The 20786-nt window shown below is 46.1% G+C and overlaps 1 protein-coding gene across 21 annotated transcripts in view; it reads right to left on the bottom strand.

Annotated features, from left to right (window-relative positions):
* Positions 1-20786, bottom strand: part of PRELID3A (PRELI domain containing 3A) — a 106587-nt gene that overhangs the window by 64401 nt on the left and 21400 nt on the right. For 2 of the 21 annotated variants that reach the window (XR_004486611.2, XM_033439479.2), the window contains exons 1-3: positions 15860-16108; positions 1369-1537; positions 598-706 (exon numbers count right to left, since the gene is read on the bottom strand). Coding sequence is in view for 19 of the 21 variants with exons in the window: in XM_033439479.2 (XP_033295370.1) it covers positions 598-706; positions 1369-1537; positions 15860-16059 (478 nt within the window). In the remaining 2 variants the exon portion in view is untranslated. Of the gene's footprint in view, positions 1-597; positions 707-1368; positions 1538-15859; positions 17907-20786 lie in introns of those variants that run through there. The other 19 variants (XM_033439477.2, XM_004275968.3, XR_004486610.2 and 16 more) reach the window with 18 other exon arrangements.

The raw sequence follows: 20786 nt of genomic DNA, 5'->3' as shown, positions 1-20786 counted from the left end.
AGGAGAAGAGAGAACAATATATAAACTGTCAGTAATGGCTGATGTGGACACACCCACCCGGCTCCCTGTGACTTTGCGGAAGGGCTGCCTGGGCTGAGGAAAGGGGGCCCCGGGCAGAGGTCCAGGCGGTAAACCAAGGAGCCTCCGCACACAGTGACACGACCCACAGGGTAAGGGGCCTGACATAAACCATGCTCCCAGGCCACCCGTTTTCCCCAACATGCTCTTTGAATGTGCATGAGGCCAATATCAATGGTTCTTCATTGTGAGACGTGAGAGAGGAGGCCAGGAGAAAAGTGGCTGTTTCAGTGGCTGCGAAGAGCCGAGTGTGCTGTTGGCGGGCAGGATGGAGGCTGGGGGGGCAGGGAGGCACTGGGGAGGCGCACGGGGGCCCCGGGGCTGCCAGTCTGTCCCCTGGCCTGCCCACTGGTTACAAAGGTGTGTTCACATCATTATGTGTGTTCTTCTATACATTTTTATACTGGAATAAAAGACAAGTAAGATACTGCTAAATAAAGTCAGCCTTTCTATTAAAAATAAAAGATCACTTAGACCAAAGGCGGGCTGGAAAAAAAATTAAATGAAGACATTACGCACCATCGTGGCCATTGCTTACATTGGTGGAACAGAGCTCCATTTTCTTTCCCACTGGATCCACAACAGAATGTTCTCTGATGTATGTCAAAGTCCTACTGGTTCCCAAAATCTGAAAAACAAAGCAAAACCAGCATAGTGACGTGTTAGAAACTCCACCTTATATCCTAGAACACCGACCGCCATTTCCTATCCGCTACCCATCTCTTCAACCAGGGATGCAGGTGTGGCTGCAGCAGCACCTCTAGCTCCTCCAGGTGCCTCTGTCCAGCAGGTGGGACGGACACACGAATCAGGGACATAGGGACCAGTGCTTAGACAGAGGAGAAAGCAGGGCAGGAACTGGGGTGCTGAGGTCAAGGTTGAGGACAAGGTCCGGCTGGTGAGTCAGCTGTGGACCGACTCTGACCCCCACCCCCCGGGCCCCGCTGTGTGGAGCCAACTCTGGGGTTCAGGCCACACCAAGCAGGATGATGAGGCTGGGGTGGGGGGACTGGGTGTGGGGAAGGGGTGGGGGACCGGGGGTCATGGGGTTTTGGGGGTCCTGTGGGCAGTGTCCCCACTGCAGGTGGGTCAGGGGATGTGTTGAACACTCAGGTGGACGATTAACTCAATTCACAGAGAAACAAACCATCTCTGGGGCTTCCCAGAAATCCCAAATGGGAAGGTTGTCATTCCCTGCATATGGGTGCCAGCTGGGCTGGCGGATGTAGACAGCTGTGTGAGTGTAGCTGGGGGTCATGCGGGTGCAGCCGGGCTCCACTGAGGGCTCACCGCTCTCACGAGGCTGGGCAGCCCCCACTCAGTGCTGAGGAGGCGGTGGCTGTGAAGCCGGCCCCGGCTGTCCACACTGCGCTCCAGCACGTCGACGCCCACGACACTGGGGTTCATGGGATTCGGGTACTTCCTCATGGCAGCCTTGATGACTGTGTCCCACGGGTGGCTGGAGGAAAACGCAACCAACAGCATGAGCAGACAGTGGGTCCAAAGTCAGGTCAACCCTGTTCTTCAAGCTTTGTTCCAACAAATACACCTGAGGAGTTGGGCTCTGGACCCAGATCCTGGATCGCTGATCCCCCGGGGCAACCAGGGGGCGGGCGGGGGGCACAGACCAGACTCAGGCCTGGCCATCCCAGCTTGGCTAAGGGCCCCCTCCTTCCCCAGCCCTGCAGAGCCTAAAGAGGTAGAACCCTTTGGTCTGGGGCTTCTGGGCAAGAGACAATGTCCCTTTTCCCTGTCTGTCACCACCTCCCGTGCTGCTCTGTGGGCTGCAAGGCCGGGGGGCCAGGGCTCATTCCTGCCTCCACCTGGTCGCAGTAACTGTGGGGGCCCTTTTGCTGACTGCCCGCCTCACCCCTGCAGCCCACCACAGGCCAAAGCAGCACACCTGCCCAACACGGATCACCCACAGCTGCTGCCCAGCTATGAGGTCCCGAAGCAACTACTTTGTTCCAGCTTCTAAGCAGTATGTGACTTGAAATGGCTACATATGTTTTCTGATTATTAAAAATTGTATTTCAAATTTTGAAAAATAACACAGGATGAGGAAAATAAAAATCCACAATTTCACTATCTGGAGACAAGTCTGTGCAGGCGTCCTGTAGACGCCACCCCTCCCCTCTGGCCCTGAGCCCTGGAGTGAGGGGTGGACACCGGTGTCCCTGTTTGTTTCCTGCCATCAGAGACCACACAGCTGCCCCTGCTCCCCAGAGCTCTGTGCCTGTTGAGGCCGGCAGCCCTAAAGGCATCCAAGGGCTCAGAGTCCAGGGTACTCAGGGTGGACCTTCCCCAGGCGCTGCTGTCCTGGTTTTTCCTTCAGGATGTGCGCCCAGGTGCATCCCCACAGAGGTGAGTGCGTCTCAACAACACCGTTGTTTCCCCATACGTACCCACACAGGTTTGAGCGGCATGTACAGACAGCCCAGACCCAAGACCTAGAGACACGCATGCATGCACAGACGTCCACACGCTCAGAAATTAAACTGGGATCATGCTCCTTACATGCACTGATTACTGCTTTTTATATGTAACAGACGAACATTTTCCTGCATTATGAGGCTATTTTCAGAAATACGACTCTAAGTAACTGCACAACAGGCCACCCTGTGGACAGTGGTGTAACCAGACCCCTCTGGCAGATTATTATGTTTTTAATCTAGTTTTTATTTGTATTACTTTCACCATCATTTAATCCTGGAAACCTTACATTTCTTTTTTTTTAGTATATTTTTTGAATTTTATTTATTTTTTTATACAGCAGGTTCTTATTAGTCATCCATTTTATACATATTAGTGTATATATGTTAATCCCAATCTCCCAATTCATCACACCACCACCACCCCCCGCCACTTTCCCCCCTTGGTGTCCATACATTTGTTCTCTACATCCGTGTCTCTCTTTCTGCCCTGCAAACTGGTTCATCTGTACCATTTTTCTAGGTTCCACATATATGCATTAATATACGAGATTTGTTTTTCTCTTTCTGACTTACTTCACTCTGCATGACAGTCTGTAGATTCATCCACATCTCTACAAATGACCCAATTCCGTTCCCTTTTATGGCTGAGTAATATTCCATTGTACATATGTACCACATCTTCTTTATCCATTCGTCTCTTGCTGGGCATTTAGGTTGCTTCCATGACCTGGCTGTTGTAAATAGTGCTGCAATGAACACTGGAGTGCATTTGTCTTTTTGAAATATGGTTTTCTCTGGCTATATACCCAGTAGTGTGATTGCTGGATCATATGCTAATTCTATTTTTAGTTTTTGAAGGAACCTCCATACTGTTCTGCATAGTGGCTGTATCAATTTACATTCCCACCAACAGTGCAAGAGGGTTCCCTTTTCTCCACACCCTCTTCAGCATTAGTTGTTTGTAGATTTTCTGATGATGCCCATTCTAACTGGTGTGAGGTGAGATACCTCATTGTAGTTTAGATTTGCATTTCTCTAATAATTAGTGATGTTGAGCAGCTTTTCACGTGCTTCTTGGCCATTTGTACGTCTTCTTTGGAGAAATGTCTATTTAGGTCTTCTGCCCATTTTCTTATTGGGTTGTTTGTTTTATTAATATTGAGCTGCATGAGCTGTTTATATATTTTGGAGATTAATCCTTTGTCTGTTGATTCGTTTGCAAATATTTTCTCCCATTCTGAAGGTTGTCTTTTCGTCTTGTTTGTAGTTTCCTTTGCTTTGCAAAAGCTTTTAAGTTTCATTAGGTCCAATTTGTTTATTTTTGCTTTTATTTCCATTACTCTAGGAGGTGGGTCAAAAAAGATCTTGCTGTCATTTATGTCAAAGAGTGTTCTTCCTATGTTTTCCTCTAAGAGTTTTATAGAGTCTGGTCTTACATTTAGGTTTCTAATCCACTTTGAGTTTACTTTTGTGTATGGTGTTAGGGAGTGTTCTAATTTCATTCTTTTACCTGTACCTGTCCAGTTTTCCCAGCATCACTTATTGAAGAGCCTGTCTTTTCTCCATTGTATACCCTTGCCTACTTTGTCATAGATTACTTGACTATAGGTGCGTGGATATTATCTCTGGGCTTTCTATCCTGTTTCATTGATCTATATTTCTGTTTTTGTGCCAGTACCATATTGTCTTGATTACTGTAGCTTTGTAGTAGTCTGAAGTCACGGAGTCTGATTCCTCCAGCTCTGTCTCTTTCCCTCAAGACTGTTATGGCTATTCGGGGTCTTTTGTGTCTCCATACAAATTTTAAGACTTTTGGTTCTAGTTCTGTAAAAAACTCCATTGGTAATTTGATAGGGATTGCACTGAATCTGTAGATTGCTTTGGGTAGTATAGGCATTTTCACAATACTGATTCTTCCAATGCAAGAACATGGTATATCTCTCCATCTGTTTGTATTATCTTTAATTTTTCTCATCAGTGTCTTCTAGTTTTCTGCACACAGGTCCTTTGTCTCCCAGGTAGGTTTATTCCTAGGTACTTTATTCTTTTTGTTGCAATGGTAAATGGGAGGGTTTCCTTAATTTCTCTTTCAGATTTTTCATCATTAGTGTATAGGAATTCAAGAGATTTCTATGCATTAATTTTGTATCCTGCTACATTACCAAATTCATTGATTAGCTCTAGTACTTTTCTGGTGGCATCTTTGGGATTCTCTACGTATAGTATCATGTCATCTGCAAACAGTGACAATTTTACTTCTTTTCCGATTTGGATTCCTTTTTTTTCTTTTCCTTCTCTGATTGCTGTGGCTAAAACATGCAAAACTATGTTGAATAACAGCGGCGAAGGTGGACATCCTTGTCTTGTTCCTGATCTTAGAGGAAATAATTTCAGTTTTTCACCATTGAGAATGATATTTGCTGTGGGTTTGTCGTATATGGCCTTGATTATGTTGAGGTAGGTTCCCTCTATGCCCACTTTCTGGAGAGTTTTTATCATAAATGGGTGTTGAATTTTGTCAAATGCTTTTTCTGCATCTCTTGAGATGATCATATAGTTTTTATTCTTCAATTTGCTAATATGGTGTATCACATTGATTGATTTGCATATATTGAAGAATCCTTGCATCCCGGGGATAAATCCCACTTGATCATGGGGTATGATCCTTTTAATGTGTTGTTGGATTCTGTTTGCTAGTATTTTGTTGAGCTTTTTTGTGTCTATGTCCATCAGTGATATTGGTCTGTAATTTTCTATTTTTGTAGTATTTTGTCTGGTTTTGGTATCAGGGTGATGGTGGCCTCATAGAATGAGTTTGGGAGTGTTCCTTCCTCTGCAATTTTTTGGAAGAGTTTGAGAAGGATGGGTGTTAGCTCTTCTCTAAATGTTTGACAGAATTCATCTGTGAAGCCATCTGGTCCCAGACTTTTGTTTGTTGGAAGATTTTTAATCACAGTTTCAATTTCATTACTTGTGATTGGTCTGTTCATATTTTCTATTTCTTCCTGCTTCATTCTTGGAAGGTAATACCTTTCTAAGAATTTGTCCATTTCTTCCACGTTGTCCATTTTATTGGCATAGAGCTACTTGTAGTAGTCTCTTAGGATGCTTTGTATTTCTGCAGTGTCTGGTGTAACTTCTTTTTCATTTCTAATTTTATTGATTTGAGTCCTCTCCCTCTTTTTCTTGATGAGTCTGGCTAATGGTCTATCAATTTTGTTTATCTTCTCAAAGAACCAGCTTTTAGTTTTATTGATCTTTGCTACTGTTTTCTTTGGGTTTTTTTCATTTATTTCTGCTCTGATCTTTATGATCTCTTTCCTTCTACTAACTTTGGGTTTTGCCTGTTCTTCTTTCTCTAGTTCCTTTAGGTGTAAGGTTAGATTGTTTGAGATTTTTGTTTCTTGAGGTAGGCTTGTATTGCTATAAACTTCCCTCTTAGAACTGCTTTTGCTGCATCCCATAGGTTTTGGATCATCGTGTTTTCACTGTCATTGGTCTCTGGGTATTTTCTGATTTCCTCTTTGATTTCTTAAATGATCTCTTGGTTATTTAGTAACGTATTGTTTAGTCTCCATGTTTTTTACGTTTTTTTCCCTGTAATTGATTTCTAATCTCATAGCGTTGTGGTCAGAAAAGATGCTTGATATGATTTCAATTTTCTTAAATTTACCGAGGCTTGATTTGTGACCCAAGATGTGATCTATCCTGGAGAATGTTCCATGTGCACTTGAGAAGAAAGTGTAATCTGCTGTTTTTGGATGGAGTGTCCTATAAATATCAATTAAATCTATCTGGTCTATTGTATCATTTAAAGCTTCTGTTCCCTTATTTATTTTCATTTTGGATGATCTGTCAATTGGTGTAAGTGAGGTGTTAAAGTCCCTCACTATTATTGTGTTACTGTCGATTTCCTCTTTTATAGCTGTTAGCAGTTGCCATATGTATCCAGGTGCTCCTATGTTGGGTGCATATACATTTATAATTGTTATATTTTCTTCTTGGATTGATCCCTTGATCATTATGTAGTGTCCTTCCTTGTCTCTTGTAACATTATTTTAAAGTCTATTTTATCTGATATGAGTATTGCTACTCCAGCTTTCTTTTGATTTCCATTTGCCTGGAATATCTTTTCCATCCCCTCACTTTCAGTCTGTTTGTGTCCCTAGATCTGAAGTGGGTCTCTTGTAGACAGCATATATACGGGTCTTGTTTTTGTATCCATTCAGCAAGCCTGTGTCTTTTGGTTGGAGCATTTAATCCATTCATGTTTAAGGTAATATTCAATATGCATGTTATTACTACCATTTTCTTAATTGTTATGGGTTTGTTTTTGTAGGTCCTTTTCTTCTCTTGTGTTTCCCACTTAGAGAAGTTCCTTTAGCATGTGTTGTAGAGCTGGTTTGGTGGTGCTGAATTCTCTTAGCTTTTGCTTGTGTGTAAAGCTTTTGATTTCTCGATCGAATCTGAATGAGATCCTTGCTGGGCAGAGTAATCTTGGTTGTAGGTTCTTCCCTTTCATCACTTTAAATATATCGTGCCACTCCCCTTTGGCTTGTAGAGTTTTTGCTGAGAAATCAGCTGTTAACCTTATGGGAGTTTCCTTGTATGTTATTTGTCGCTTTTCCCTTGTTGCTTTCAATAATTTTTCTTTGCCTTTTTTTTTTTTTTTTTGCGGTACACGGGCCTCTCACTGTTGTGGCCTCTCCAGTTGCGGAGCACAGGCTCCGGACGTGCAGGCTCAGTGGCCATGGCTCACGGGCCCAGCCACTCCGCGGCATGTGGGATCTTCCCGGACTGGGGCACGAACCTGTGTCCCCTGCATCGGCAGGCGGACTCTCAACCACTGCGCCACCAGGGAAGCCCTTTGTCTTTAATTCTTGTCAATTAGATTACTATGTGTCTCGGTGTGTTTCTCCTTAGGTTTATCCTGCCTGGGACTCTCTGCACTTCCTGGACTTGGGTGGCTATTTCCTTTCCCATGTTAGCGAAGTTTTTGACTATAATCTCTTCAAATATTTTCTTGAGTCCTTTCTCTCTCTCTTCTCCTTCTGGGACCCCTATAATGCGAATGTTGTTGCATTTAATGTTGTCCAGAGGTCTCTTAGGCTGTCTTCATTTCTTTCATTCTTTTTTCTTTATTCTGTTCCGCAGCAGTGAATTCCACCATTCTATCTTCCAGGTCACTTATCCGGTCTTCTGCCTCAGTTATTCTGCTATTGATTCCTTCTAGTGTATTTTTCATTTCAGTTATTGTATCTGTATATCTGTATTCAGTTATTGTATTCATCTCTGTTTGTTTGTTCTTTAATTCTTCTAGGTCTTTGTTAAACATTTCTTGCATCTTCTCCATCTTTGCCTCCATTCTTTTTCCGAGGTCCTGAATCATCTTCACTGTCATTATTCTGAATTCTTTTTCTGGAAGGCTGCCTATCTCCACTTCATTTAGTTGTTTTTCTGGGGTTTTATCTTGTTCCTTCATCTGGTACATAGCCCTCTGCCTTTTCATCTTGTCTATCTTTCTGTGAATGTGGTTTTTGTTCTGCAGGTTGCAGGACTGTAGTTCTTCTTGTTTCTGCTGTCTGCCCTCTGGTGGATGAGGCTATCTAAGAGGTCTGTGCCAGTTTCCTGATGGGAGGGACTGGTGGTGGGTAGAGCTGGGTGTTGCTCTGGTGGGCAGAGCTCAGTAAAACTTTAATCTGCTTGACTGCTGATGGGTGGGGCTGGCTTCCCTCCCTGTTGGTTGTTTGGCCTGAGGCAACCCAACACGGGAGCCTACCCTGCTCTTTGGTGGGGCTAATGGTGGACTCCGGGAGGGCTCACACCAAGGAGTACTTCCCAGAACTTCTGCTGCCAGTGTCCTTGTCCCTGCAGTGAGACACAGCTACCCCCTCCTCTGCAGGAGACCCTCCAACACTAGCAGGTAGGTCTGGTTCAGACTCCTATGGGGTCACTGCTCCTTCCCCTGGGTCCTGATGCACACACTACTTTGTGTGTGCCCTCCAAGAGTGGAGTCTCTGTTTCCCCCAGTCCTGTCAAAGTCCTGCAATCAAATCCCACTAGCCTTCAAAGTCTGATTCTCTAGGAATTCCTCCTCCCTTTGCTGGACCCCTAGGCTGGGAAACCTGATGTGGGGCTCAGAACCTTCACTCCAGTGGGTGGACTTCTGTGGTATAAGTGCTCTCCAGTTTGTGAGTCACCCACCCAGCAGTTATGGGATTTGGTTTTATTGTGATTGAGCCCCTCCTACTGTCTCATTGTGGCTTCTCCTTTGTCTTTTGATATGGGGTATCTTTTTTGGTGAGTTCCAGTGTCTTCCTGTGGATGACTGTTCAGCAGTTAGTTGTGATTCCGGTGCTCTCACAAGAAGGAGTGAGCACACATCCTTCTACTCTGCCATCTTGAACCAATCTCCTCTGGCAGATTATTTTGATCGCGTCCAACCTTCACTGTACAATGAAGGCAGCAGGGAAAACTGGTTCACACCAGCCTTTCAATATATGTCTTTTTCCTTAGGATAAATTTCTAGAATGGAATTACTAAATTAAACATCAAAGATTATGAATATATTGAAGGTTTTTGTTTCATCTTTGATGTCCTTTTTAAATATAACTTATTGACCATGAATTTACTTTATCCTCATAAAACGCTCATCCCAGGTCAAAAAGCTAGCAATGAGACGCAGACTAGAGCTGGGTCTCCCAGCCCCTACTCCACAGTCTTTCTGTCACACCCACGGCCTCTGCACTGTCAGGTCCAGAAGCCCCGCTCTTTAACAAAGGAATGCTTTTTCAAGCCATGGAATCGTGTCACCGCACTAACATGTCCACCAGCTCCAAAGAAGCAGAGATGAAGCTGGTCCTGATCACTCTGCAGTGGACAGGGAGCCTTTCTTCTCAGTAAAAGAACTGTCAGGGGCACAGTCGACAACTCTGCGGAAGGAGGGAGAATCCAGATACTCATGAGAGCAGAGGCGGGGGATGGGGGCTGCCCAGTGAAATAAGCTGTGAGCTTTGTAAGTCAAGTTCCCCAGAGTAGTTCCCATAAAAATCATTACTTTAGGCAGAATAGGGTGAGGACACAGGGTGCCTGGGACCTGCCTACAACAACCCAGGGGAAGGAGCAGGGAATGGGGGCGCATGAGACCAGACATCTGTGAGAGGAACTGTTAGCCTGCAGAAGGGCACTGCACTCATTATTCCAGTCTCCACTCTTGCATAATGTGCATAATAATGAGTCCAAAAAAAAAAATTGGAGGGACTTCCCTGGTGGCACAGTGGTGAGGACCCTGCTCTCCCAATGCAGGGGGCCCAGGTTCTATCCGTGGTCAGGGAACTGGATCCCACATGCTGCGGCTGGGAGTTCACATGCCACAATTAAGGGGCCTGCGGGGCACAGCTGAGGAGCCCGTGAGCTGCAACTAAGAAAGCCCGTGTGGGGAATTCCCTGGTGGTGCAGTGGTTAAGAATCCATCTGCCAATGCAGGGGACACAGGTTCAAACCCTGGTCTGGGAAGATCCCACATGCCACGGAGCAACTAAGCTCATGAGCCACAACTACTGGGCCTGTGCTCTAGAGCCTGTGAGCCACAACTACTGAGCTCGCATGCCACAACTACTGAAGCCCATGCACCTAGAGCCCGTGCTCTGCAACAACAGAAGGCACCGCAATGAAAAGCCCACGCACTGCAACAAAGAGTAGCCCCCACGTGCCGCAACTAGAGAAAGCCCGCGTGCAGCAATGAAGACCCAACACAACCATAAATAAATAAATTTATTTAAAAAAAAGAAAGCCCACCTGCCACAACTAAGACCCAGCGTGATGAAATAAAAAAATAAAATAAAATGGAATGGAATGGAAATGAAATGAAATAAAATAAATGTATGTTTTAAAAAAAAAAAGGATGAAGGAAAAGTGCTCAGACCCCAAGAGACCCCGGGCCAGCCCAGTGGTTCTTGGAGCAAGGCCCGCAAAGCTGGGCTCTCTGGCCCCTCCAGGAGCCTGGGTGCTGCTGGGAGGGCCTGCCCTTCTGGCTGCACGACATCAGCCAAAGCTGCAGGAGCCCGAGTCAGACCACAGACTGCCAGCCTCTCCCCAGGAGTGACGGCCGGGTCAAGGCTGCATGGTGGTCACTGCTGAGCTGTGCACTCAGGGCCCATCCCTGATGAGAAAGTAAAAGGACTCATTTTACTACACCTGGATCCCTGGTTCTGAGTGAGGGCACAGAAAGGATGCGGGAGGCCTTGCTGGTCGGGAAGCACTGGTGGCCACAGGGGTGGCAGCTCAGCTACTGTGCTTCCCCAGCCACCACTTCTCCTTGAAACTACTGACCACAAACTGTGGTCACTCAGACGTGGGTGTCGGACAGGCATTTTCTCAAAGATTAATGAAGTGAGCCTGTCACTTCGAGGAAAACACCTGATGGCATTTGCTGTCAAAGATAAAACTTGAGCTTCTAAGTGAAAACTGGAATTTTAGAAAACTTGTATCACTACCATGGGCCTGCTGCTTGCCCCACACTGTACCCGGTGACCCACACAGCCAAGTGACCAGTGCAAGACGTCACAGATCACATGGGAGAAGGACTCATTCAAAGTACGAGACGGGCCATTACTCTGGTCCTCGTGGTGTCAGATTTTACACTGCAATTAATTTGAGAAATTACTGCTTGTTTCGTTGCAATAGCAAAGAACAGCTACGACTATTTTTAAAGACTTTTGAAATACCTTTGCCAACTAGGTTTTACTCACATATAGTGTGAGGCTGGATTTTAATCATTTACTTCAACCAAAACAACAGACTGCAAACACTGAATGCAGAAGCCGACAGGACCATCAAGTTAGTGTCCATGCAGGGACCTCCCTGGTAGTCCAGTGGTAAAGAATCTGCCTTCCAATGCAGGGGACACGGGTTTGATCCCTGGTCGGAGAACTAAGATCCCACGTGCCACGGGGCAACTAAGCCTGCGCACCACAATTACTGAGCCTGTGTGCCTCAACTAGAGCTCACGTGACGCACCTACAAAGCCCACACGCTCTGGAGCCCATGTGCCACTAGAGAGAAGCTTGGGTGCTGCAATGAAAGATCCCGCATGCTGCAAGGAAGATTCCGCGTGCCGCAACGAAGACCCAACACAGCCAAAAAATAAATTAATTAATTAAATTATTTTTTAATAAAATAAAAAATTAAAAAAATAAAATCTGTTGACAATAAAAAACAGTGTCTATGCAGCCTGACATTATAGAAATTGGGAAAAAATAAACAAAACAGTGCCACTCTTACTACTTTGAGGGGTTTTGGAAACTACAGGTTTTTTAAATTTAAGAAATGTTATTTATGTTAATGTAATGGGTTTATTACTGTTAATTTTAATAAATTAATAAATATCTTAAAATTTATCAGTTTTAATTTCTAATATGGTAAATATTAGTAGATTTAACCCACATAAACAAACACTGTTTGGGTCCCCAATATTTTCTAAGAGTGTAAAGAGGTCCTACTGCTGATGAGTTGGAGGATTTCTGGCCTAAGTAAATGCCCTTGATTAACTGACCCAGAAATATACACAGGAGTGGTCACCACAACATGATTTGTAATAAGGGGGAAACAATGTCCCTTCAATAAGAGAAAGAAAAAATGGTGACATATTCTTTATGGAATAAATGGAATATTGGAATACTATACAGCTGAGATACAAATGTGTATGTGTACATGTATACACACAGATCTCAAATAGATACACACACACACACACACGCACAGATCTCAGGAACACATTGTTGAGAAGAAAGAGAAACTGAAAAGATCTGTACAAGATGGTGCCAGTGATTTCTATTTTAAAAAAACAAATACTACATTTTGTTTATGGAACATATACCTTCGGGAGGCTACCCACCAGGTTCACAATCATGACTGCCTGTGAGAGAGAGGAGGGAACAGCACTAGGAGGGGACAGTGGGCACTTCACCTCCTACCTGTAACATTCCATTTCTCTTATTTAAAAAGGGACGGGGTTCCCTCCTCCTGGCCACAGAGCAAGCCTGCTTTAGGGCAGCCTCTCCTCCTTACTTCCCTGAGAGGGACACTGCCTACTAGAGACCTCTCCTGGGAGCTGCTGGAATCCAAGTAGTGTACAGCCTTGACTGCTGGGAATCTACTCATACTGGCTGTTATTAAAGATTTTGTTATAGCCCACCTGAAACCTCAGTCAATGCTGTAAGGATGGGATTTATAAACCTGTATTTACCAGCCTGTTAATTTTTAAGTGCCCCTTTCTATATGTTTCTATTTCGGTCCTATATTTTCTACTACTATTTAATCTACTTTAAACCAAAGGGTTCTCCATTTCTGTGGGAGTTTATACTGCTCTCAGCTCTGTCTGATCTCCAGTGCCCAGGGTTTCTTCGGTGTGTGAACAATGGAGGAAAACTTGGTGTGTGAACAATGGAGGAAAACTTGACTCAAAAGTTTTCGTGCCCCAGCAAAGGAAACAAAATGAAACAAAAAGACAACCTACGGAATGGGAGAAAATTTTGCAAAGGATGCAACTGATTAATTTCCAAAATATACAAACAGCTCATACAGCTCAGTAACAACAACAACAACAAAAAACCCAATCCAAAAATGAGCAGAAGACCTAAATAGACATTTCTCCAAAGAAGACACACAGATGGCCAATAGGCACATGAAAAGATGGTCAACATTGCTAATCCTTAGAGAAATGTAAATCAAAACTACAATGAGAAAAAAAAAAAAAACTACAATGAGGTACCACCTCACACCAGTCAGAGAGACCATCATTAAAAAGTCTACAAATAACAAATGCTGGAGAGGGTGTGGAGAAAAGGGAACCCTCTTACACTGTTTGTGCAAATGTAAATTGGTGCAGCCACTATGGAAAACAGTAGGGACGTTCCTCAAAAAACTAAAAATAGAGTAGCCATATGATCCTGCAATACCATTCCTGGGCATATATCCAGAGAAAATTATAATTCTAAAAGATACATGCACCCCAACGTTCACTGCAGCACTATTTACAATAGCCAAGATATGGAAGCAACCTGAATGTCCATCTAAAGATGAACGGATAAAGAAGATGTGGTATACATACAGGATGGAATAATATTCAGCTATAAAAAAGAATGAAGTAATGTCATTTGCAGCAACATGGATGGACCTGGAGATTATCATACCAAGTGAAGTAAAAGTCAAGCAAAGACAAATATCATATGATATTGCTTATATGTGGAATCTTAAAAAAATGACACAAATGAACTTACTTACAAAACAGAAATAGACTCACAGACATAGAAAACAAACTTACGATTACCAAAGGGGGAAGGGAGGGAATTAAATTAGGAGTTGGGAATTAAAATATACACACTGCTATATATAAAATACATAACCAACAAGGACCTGTGTATAGCACAGGGAACTATACTCAGTATCTTGTAATAACCTATAATGGAAAAGAATCTAAAAAAGAGTGTGTGTGTGTGTGTGTGTGTATATATATATAATCTGAATCACTTTGCAGTACACCTAAAACAAATACAACATTGTTGGACTTCCCTGGTGGTCCAGTGGTTGAGACTCCATGCTTCTACAGCAGGGGAGCAGTTTGAGCCCTGGTCAGGGAACTAAGATCCCACATGTCTGTCGTGCAGCAGGGGGTGGGGGGGACTAATACAACATTGTAAATCAACTGTATTGCAATAAAAAACTTTTTTTAAGTCTTTGTGCCTGATTATTTTTGGCCTTTCAAGAGTAAATTTATTATTTCCAATCAAATATTCAACAAACATATAAAAAGAAAACAAGTATAGAAAGAAAAAGGTGTGTAATCCTCAGAGGAAAAAAATCAGGGATTTCAAGGGACTAAGCAAGGGGAAAACTCCATGGTAAGCTCAGCTAGAAAGCCAGGCTTCCAAATCTGTACCGTCCTGCAGATGTGATGCTGCCACACAGCATCATGTCACCCGCCCTGGCAGCTGCGTGAGCTCCCCCCAGCGGTCTTCCACATTTGTCAATTCTCATCATGGCGCTCGGCTTTTAAAAATCAATGGGAGGAGATCTGTGCCCAGTCCACAGGAGCTCAGGGGTTGACGGGAATTTCTCTGGTGGACAGTCGCCCTCATTTCAAAGGACATCTGCTCCCCAGGATATTCCTTGGTCCCTCACTGAGCACCTACTATGTGCCAGGGACACAAAATGAATGAAGTGAGGGTTGAAGCAAGGATGCACACTACCACACGGATGAACCTCAACAATCATGCTAACTGAAAGCAGCCAGACACAGAAGACGGTTTGGTGTATGATTGCATTTATGTGAAATGTCCAGAAAAGGCAAATCCATAGAAACAGGAAGCAGATACTGATCTGGCTGGGGCGAGGAGTGGACAGTGACTGCAGACTGGCATGAAGGGTCTTTGTAGGATGAGGAAATGTTCTACAACTGGACTATGGAGATGTTGTACAACTATGTAAATTTACTAAAAGTCGTTGAATTGTATGATTTAAATGGGTGAATATTATCAATAGTGACTTTTCACAGCTGACAATTCACTTCTGCTTGTCGACCAACATTTCCTGAATTTGTAGGGCAGTCCTGGCCTGAGCTGCACAGCCTGGGCATTCACCATCTGCAGGAACTTAACCTGTCCCCTCTGCATCCAGATGGTGCCCGGCATGTCCCATCTTTGGGAGAACTGAGAAAATCTCTGGAGTAAGTCTGGGAATGGAACCCCAGATGAGATTTTTCTGCAGGTTGCAGGCTGTACAAAAATCAACACTAAAATTGGATCCCATCAAGTCTAAAGATTTCATTAAAATAATTTCGGAGGTTTTTAACCCACTGATAAATTTTCATTATAATTTTACATGAAAAGTTCAAAGGATGACAATTCTATTTCATGCAGTATTTTTTAAATTAAAAAACGAAATGCTGTTCTAAGTGAGATCACGGAATTTAAAAATCTTAGTTCCTTTAAAAACTATGAAAGAATGAGCTCAGAGTGTCACAGATGAAGTGACAAGAAAAGATACCGCCTAGGTCACGAGGGCACTTTTAATCAGCTGGAGGCTTTCCAGTGCCCACAGTGCATTCAGGGCCAAAGCCCCCACATGCCCACGCCGGCTCCCTCTGGAGGCCGTGATCAGCCACTCGGCGGGTCCCGCCCCCACCCCTTGTGACAGCCCCGCGCGAGGTGAGGCCAGGCCGGCGGAGGCGAAGACGCGGTCCCCCGACCCCGGGCCCTTGCAGGTCACTGCCCGCAGCGCGGCCCAACGAGGGACAGAGCCCGCCCTCCCGGAGGACACGGCCCAGGCCCAGGCCAGTCTGGACTCACTGCGGCCGCAGCCGGCTCACCCGAACACATGCTCCGAGCTCCAGACCCTCATCGTCGCCCACGCAGAGCCCGGCGCGGGGTGCTCCAGGCCCAGGGAAGCTCCAGGCCCGGGATGCTCCGCTCCGCGGGGGGCGGGGCGTGTGGACGCGGTGTGTGGGGCGTTTAGGGAGTGGGCGGGTCGGGACTGGGCGCCCGCTCATCACGAGAGCGGCGGCACCACGGCTGCGCGGAAGGGACTGGCAGTAGCTGTGCCGGCCGCAGGCACGGACTACGTGGCGGGGCGGGGCCCCTGGTGCCGCTGCGGAGATGGGGCGGGGCTCGTTCTTACTGGTCAGGTGGTCCAAATTCTCCCAAAGCTCCTTCCAGCCACGCCGCTTCCCACTGTTGGGAAGGATAAGGAACAGTGTGTCCCACCAGCCCGACAAGTCTCTCCGCGGAGTTGGGGGGCGGGAGGGAGGAAGCAGCCGGTGTGGAACGGCCTTAAACCAGAACGTGGGGCCCCTCGCAGGCAGTCCGCTGTGTGGTTCGAAGACCCCACGAAATCCAACCCTTTATGTAGCCAGGCAGGTGCGACCCTCGAGACCCGGATGTCAAGTGAGAGCACTGACGGCACCGCTTGTCAGAGCTCATCCTAAGTTCACCCGGCAATTGGAGTGACCACTTGGGTTCACTACTTGTCTTTGTCCAAATGAGAAATATATTTCTCATTCCCATAGGAGGTAGGGTTGCAGCCTGAAGCCAGGTGCTCCCTGTAAGTTAGGCTAATGTTTCAAAAGGATGGCTCCCAAGTCCCTGAGAAAAAACATTCCTGGGTTGTTCAGCTGGCCAAAGGCCTACTTAGCCTTTGAAAACATTTACATAGGACTTTGCTGGTGGCGCAGTGATTAAGAATCCGCCTGCCAACTCAGGGGACATGGATTCGAGCCCTGGTCCAGGAAGATCCCACATGCCTCAGAGCAATTAAGCCCGTACGCCACAACTACTAATCCTGCACTCTAGAGCCTGCAAGCCACAACTACTGAGCCCATGCGCCACAACTACTGAAGCCCGCACGCTCTAGGGCCCTCATGTTTCAACTACTGAGCCCGCGTGCCTAGAGCCCATGCTCTGCAACGAGAGAAGCCACTGCAATGAGAAGCACAGGCAGCGCAACGAAGAGTAGCCCCTGCTCGCCGCAACTAGAGAAAGCCCGCGCGCAGCAACAAGGATCCAAAGCAGCCAAAAATACTTTTTTTAAATTAAAAATAAATAAAAACATTTAAATAGATCTCAAAAAGACAACTTAGAAGTGTTTTAGAGTAGATGCTCTAAGAAAGGGTAAAGGAGAGACCCTTTCCCTTTTGCACTCGGGAAAAATCATTTTTACTCTAGATTTGTATTTACCCTGCACTTCTACAAATACAGTTCAAATGCAGAGAAGCGAGATGCTAGTTTGAGAAGAGGGTGACCCTCTGCAGAAAGAGCTGGGGTGTAAGGGCAGCACCCAGCTCAACACCCACAGCGAGCAGTCATCCCGAGCCTACCTCTGCGATGAGTCAGTGAAGTGGGGACAGAGCAGAAGCAGCCCAAAGACATGGGCTAGGACCCTGGCCCCACCATCTCCACGCTCCACACACTCCACCTTTGCCACCTGTGCTCTAACCTCACGGCGATCTTCCCATGTCAGCGCTGCTGCCCATTTTATTAGCGAGCAGACTGGGGTTTGAGGAGGTGTAAAAGTGCGCTGAGTGATCACACTCTGAGGGCAGAGCTGAGATGAGTCCCCCACAGCCATGCTGCAGTGACTGGCCGTTGTGGCCAGCTATGGAACACGCCCTGTGCTGGGCTCTGAGCTCAGTGCTGTCATTCTGGCTTTAAAAAGCATCATCATTGGACTTCCCTGGTGTCACAGTGGTTAAGAATCTGCCTGCCAACGCAGGGGACACAGGTTCGAGCCCTGGTCCGGGAAGATCCCACATACTGTGGAGCAACTAAGCCCGTGTGCCACAACTACTGAGCCTGCGCTCTAGAGCCCGCGAGCCACAACTACTGAGCCTACATGCCACAACTACTGCTGCACAAGAGAAGCCACCGCAATGAGAAGCCCGTGTACTGCAATGAAGAGTAGCCCCCACTCACCGCAAGTAGAGAAAAGCCCGCGCACAGCAATGAAGACCCAATGCAGCCAAAAATAAATAAATAAATAAATAAATAAATAAATAAATTGCCGTCTCTCAAACCACTGAAAAAAAAAGTTTTTTAAAAAAACAGCATCATCATTTACAATCAGCATTTTCCACAAACACGATTGACCATGAGGCTGAAGAAATTGGGCCGATGGTGACAGTCAGAAGACACTGCAGTGAGAGTTTGTGGGGAAACCAAGACCCTAGCCAGGAAACATCTCTGTAGAGACACTACTTAGTGGTGGAGCTGGGGCCTGAGGGCAGGAGTGCAGTGAGGGTGGCCTTCAGGCTCACTGTGACCTGCACCCGCCTCGCCTTCAAAGCCATCTCACACACAGCTGTTGGGTCCCAGCGGCCAAGCCCGGCTCAGGTGTCAGCACCTCTGTGGTTCCATCACTACTTCTACGTACTTGCATCTGAGACTTTACCACCACGTGTTATGACCAGCAGGAACTAGGTTATCATTATCCTTGTTACTTCCAGAGTCAGAAACCTAATAGGAACACAATAAATCAATGACTGTTGAACATAGATGAACGTCACACCTGGCTTCAAGTCCTATACTGCTACCTCCATTGTTGGTCAAAGACCACCGTTTCACTCACTCTGTTCCACCAAGTCTGGTCCAGGAGCAGCAGAGCTGCTCGGGAGCCTGTTAGAAATGGAGACCCCTGGCCCCACCACACAGCATCTTGGGAGCTGTGCCCCACTTCACATCTAAACCTTTCAAAGCAAGAGTCCGCAACTGCTCTTCCCGCTCCTTTACTGCTATGTATTCCACCGCAGGCTGGAACGGGCTCCCGAAACCTCTCGTTAGTCATCAGTAACCATCACACTTCCAGTCCACCGGGTGCTGTTCTGTCCCCCTCCCCTGGGCCTCTGTGCTGCATGAAAAGTATTGGGCTTTCTCTCCTGGGACCTCTGCTCCCTCTGCATCCTCTGTACTGGTCCTTCCCAGGATACACGCCTCTTCCCTCTCTGTTCTTCCCCCTCTACACCTGCTCCCTGAGTGATTCACTGAGTGTCCTGGTTTCCACTAAGTCCCCAGCCTGCCTCTCCATCTCATTCCTACCCATCTTTCCAGTTGCCCACGGGGTGTTCTCTAGGTCCTACTTCAAACGCATCATGGCCACGCATCTCCCACCTTAAACAGACTCCTCTCCTAGGATTCACTGCCCAGGTCCCTGGCATCACCCAGGTGCCCCAAGCTAGACCCGGACCCCTACATCCAAACAATCATCAAGTCCTTTGGGATTTACCTCTTCTAGATTGTTTTAATCCCTTACTTCTTCCGCATTAAGAGCCAATACGATTTAATAGTTGTAGCTGAAGGCATGGGTTTGAAGAGGAACAAACCTGGGTTCCAGTCCTGGCTCCCATTCTGCAAATTGCTAACCTCTCCAAATGTCAGTATCATCATCCTTGACATGGGAACGCTACTAGTAAAAAAACAAAGTCCTTTGGGACTTGTGGGAATTAATGAGGACAGAGTACATGACTGTGGTTAGTATTGCTGTCACCGTCCCTGCTGACTCCTGACCTGGCTCCATCCAGCACCACCCTCTCCAGGTTCCTGCACAGCTCCCTAGCTGGCCCCTCAGAGCAGTGTCCCATCATCCTGCCACACCCCCTCCAGAGCTCTGTTTGGCCGTACCCTGGGGTGGTCCTCGGCACCCTCGTCCTCCTGCGGCTGCTCCCGATACCTCCATCGTTACTCTCAGCACATTGTTTTAGAATTACTGCACCAGTTTGTGTTTCTGTCTCTCTCACCAGATTATGCTTATTAAGGAAGCATGTGTCTAGGCTCAACCTCTCTCTTAGCTTTTGAATTGTTATCTCTGGGGTGAGGCCCAGGAACAGGCATTGTTAATGAGCAGCCAAGGCAATCACAGCACTCTGGAGTTTGGAAAGGCGTCCTGCACTAGACTGAGCTCTGGGATGGGACCAGGCCTGGCTCATTTCTGTGTGCCCATGCTCGGTCCCAGTACCTGGCAAACAGTGAGCTCCAGATAAGTGCTTGTTCAGTGAGTCAAGGATGACTCCAAGGGCATCATGAACCTGGGAGCAGGTTGGCCAGGGTGGGTGGGGCTCCATCTGTTGTCACCACTACAGAGCCACCTGGTCGAGTTTAGGAAACCCTAGTGCCTTTGTGGGTCACCTGTGGGGTAAATTGAGAGGCTTTTCAACCAGTGGTCCTAGTCTTTTTTGTTAATCTATTCACATTTTATATATTGAGATTCGGTGTCAAAATTTCACTTTTACAAGAGTCTGCTGCTAAAAATAAATAAGTTTGAAAACTGCTGTACCAGAATAGCTTTTTAATTTAGATAGAAAATCAATCTCCCAGCAGGTAAGGAGTTTTGAAGAACTTTTGGAGACGTTCCTTTCCCACTGTCATGGATATTCTTCATTAGGCTCTGATGTTTAATTGACCCTGAAATACAATGATCATGAAGATCTGACTTACAGGGATTCCTCAACCCTCCATGCAGTTAGCACAAGAGGGCAGGAGGGCAGGATTCCAGCCGGCACCATCAGCATCTAGATCTTCCAAGATCCTATGTAGGAATATTATTGTTATCCAGAGACAGTTCTCTAACCAGAGTCAGAACTATCCTGAACCTCAACACAGCCAAGATATTCTCATGTTTTATTAAAACAGTATATCTCTGTGACCTTTTACTTTCTATGGTATATGCTTCTATGTAATTAATTCCTCTTCCCAACCCTTAAATACAATTCCTGAAGTAAGTCTCTACAAT

The sequence above is a fragment of the Orcinus orca genome, chromosome 15 (genome assembly GCF_937001465.1).
Source record: "Orcinus orca chromosome 15, mOrcOrc1.1, whole genome shotgun sequence".
Taxonomy (NCBI): domain Eukaryota; kingdom Metazoa; phylum Chordata; class Mammalia; order Artiodactyla; family Delphinidae; genus Orcinus; species Orcinus orca.
Note: the sequence above shows the minus strand (reverse complement) of the source record. Positions and strands in the feature narration are given on the sequence as shown.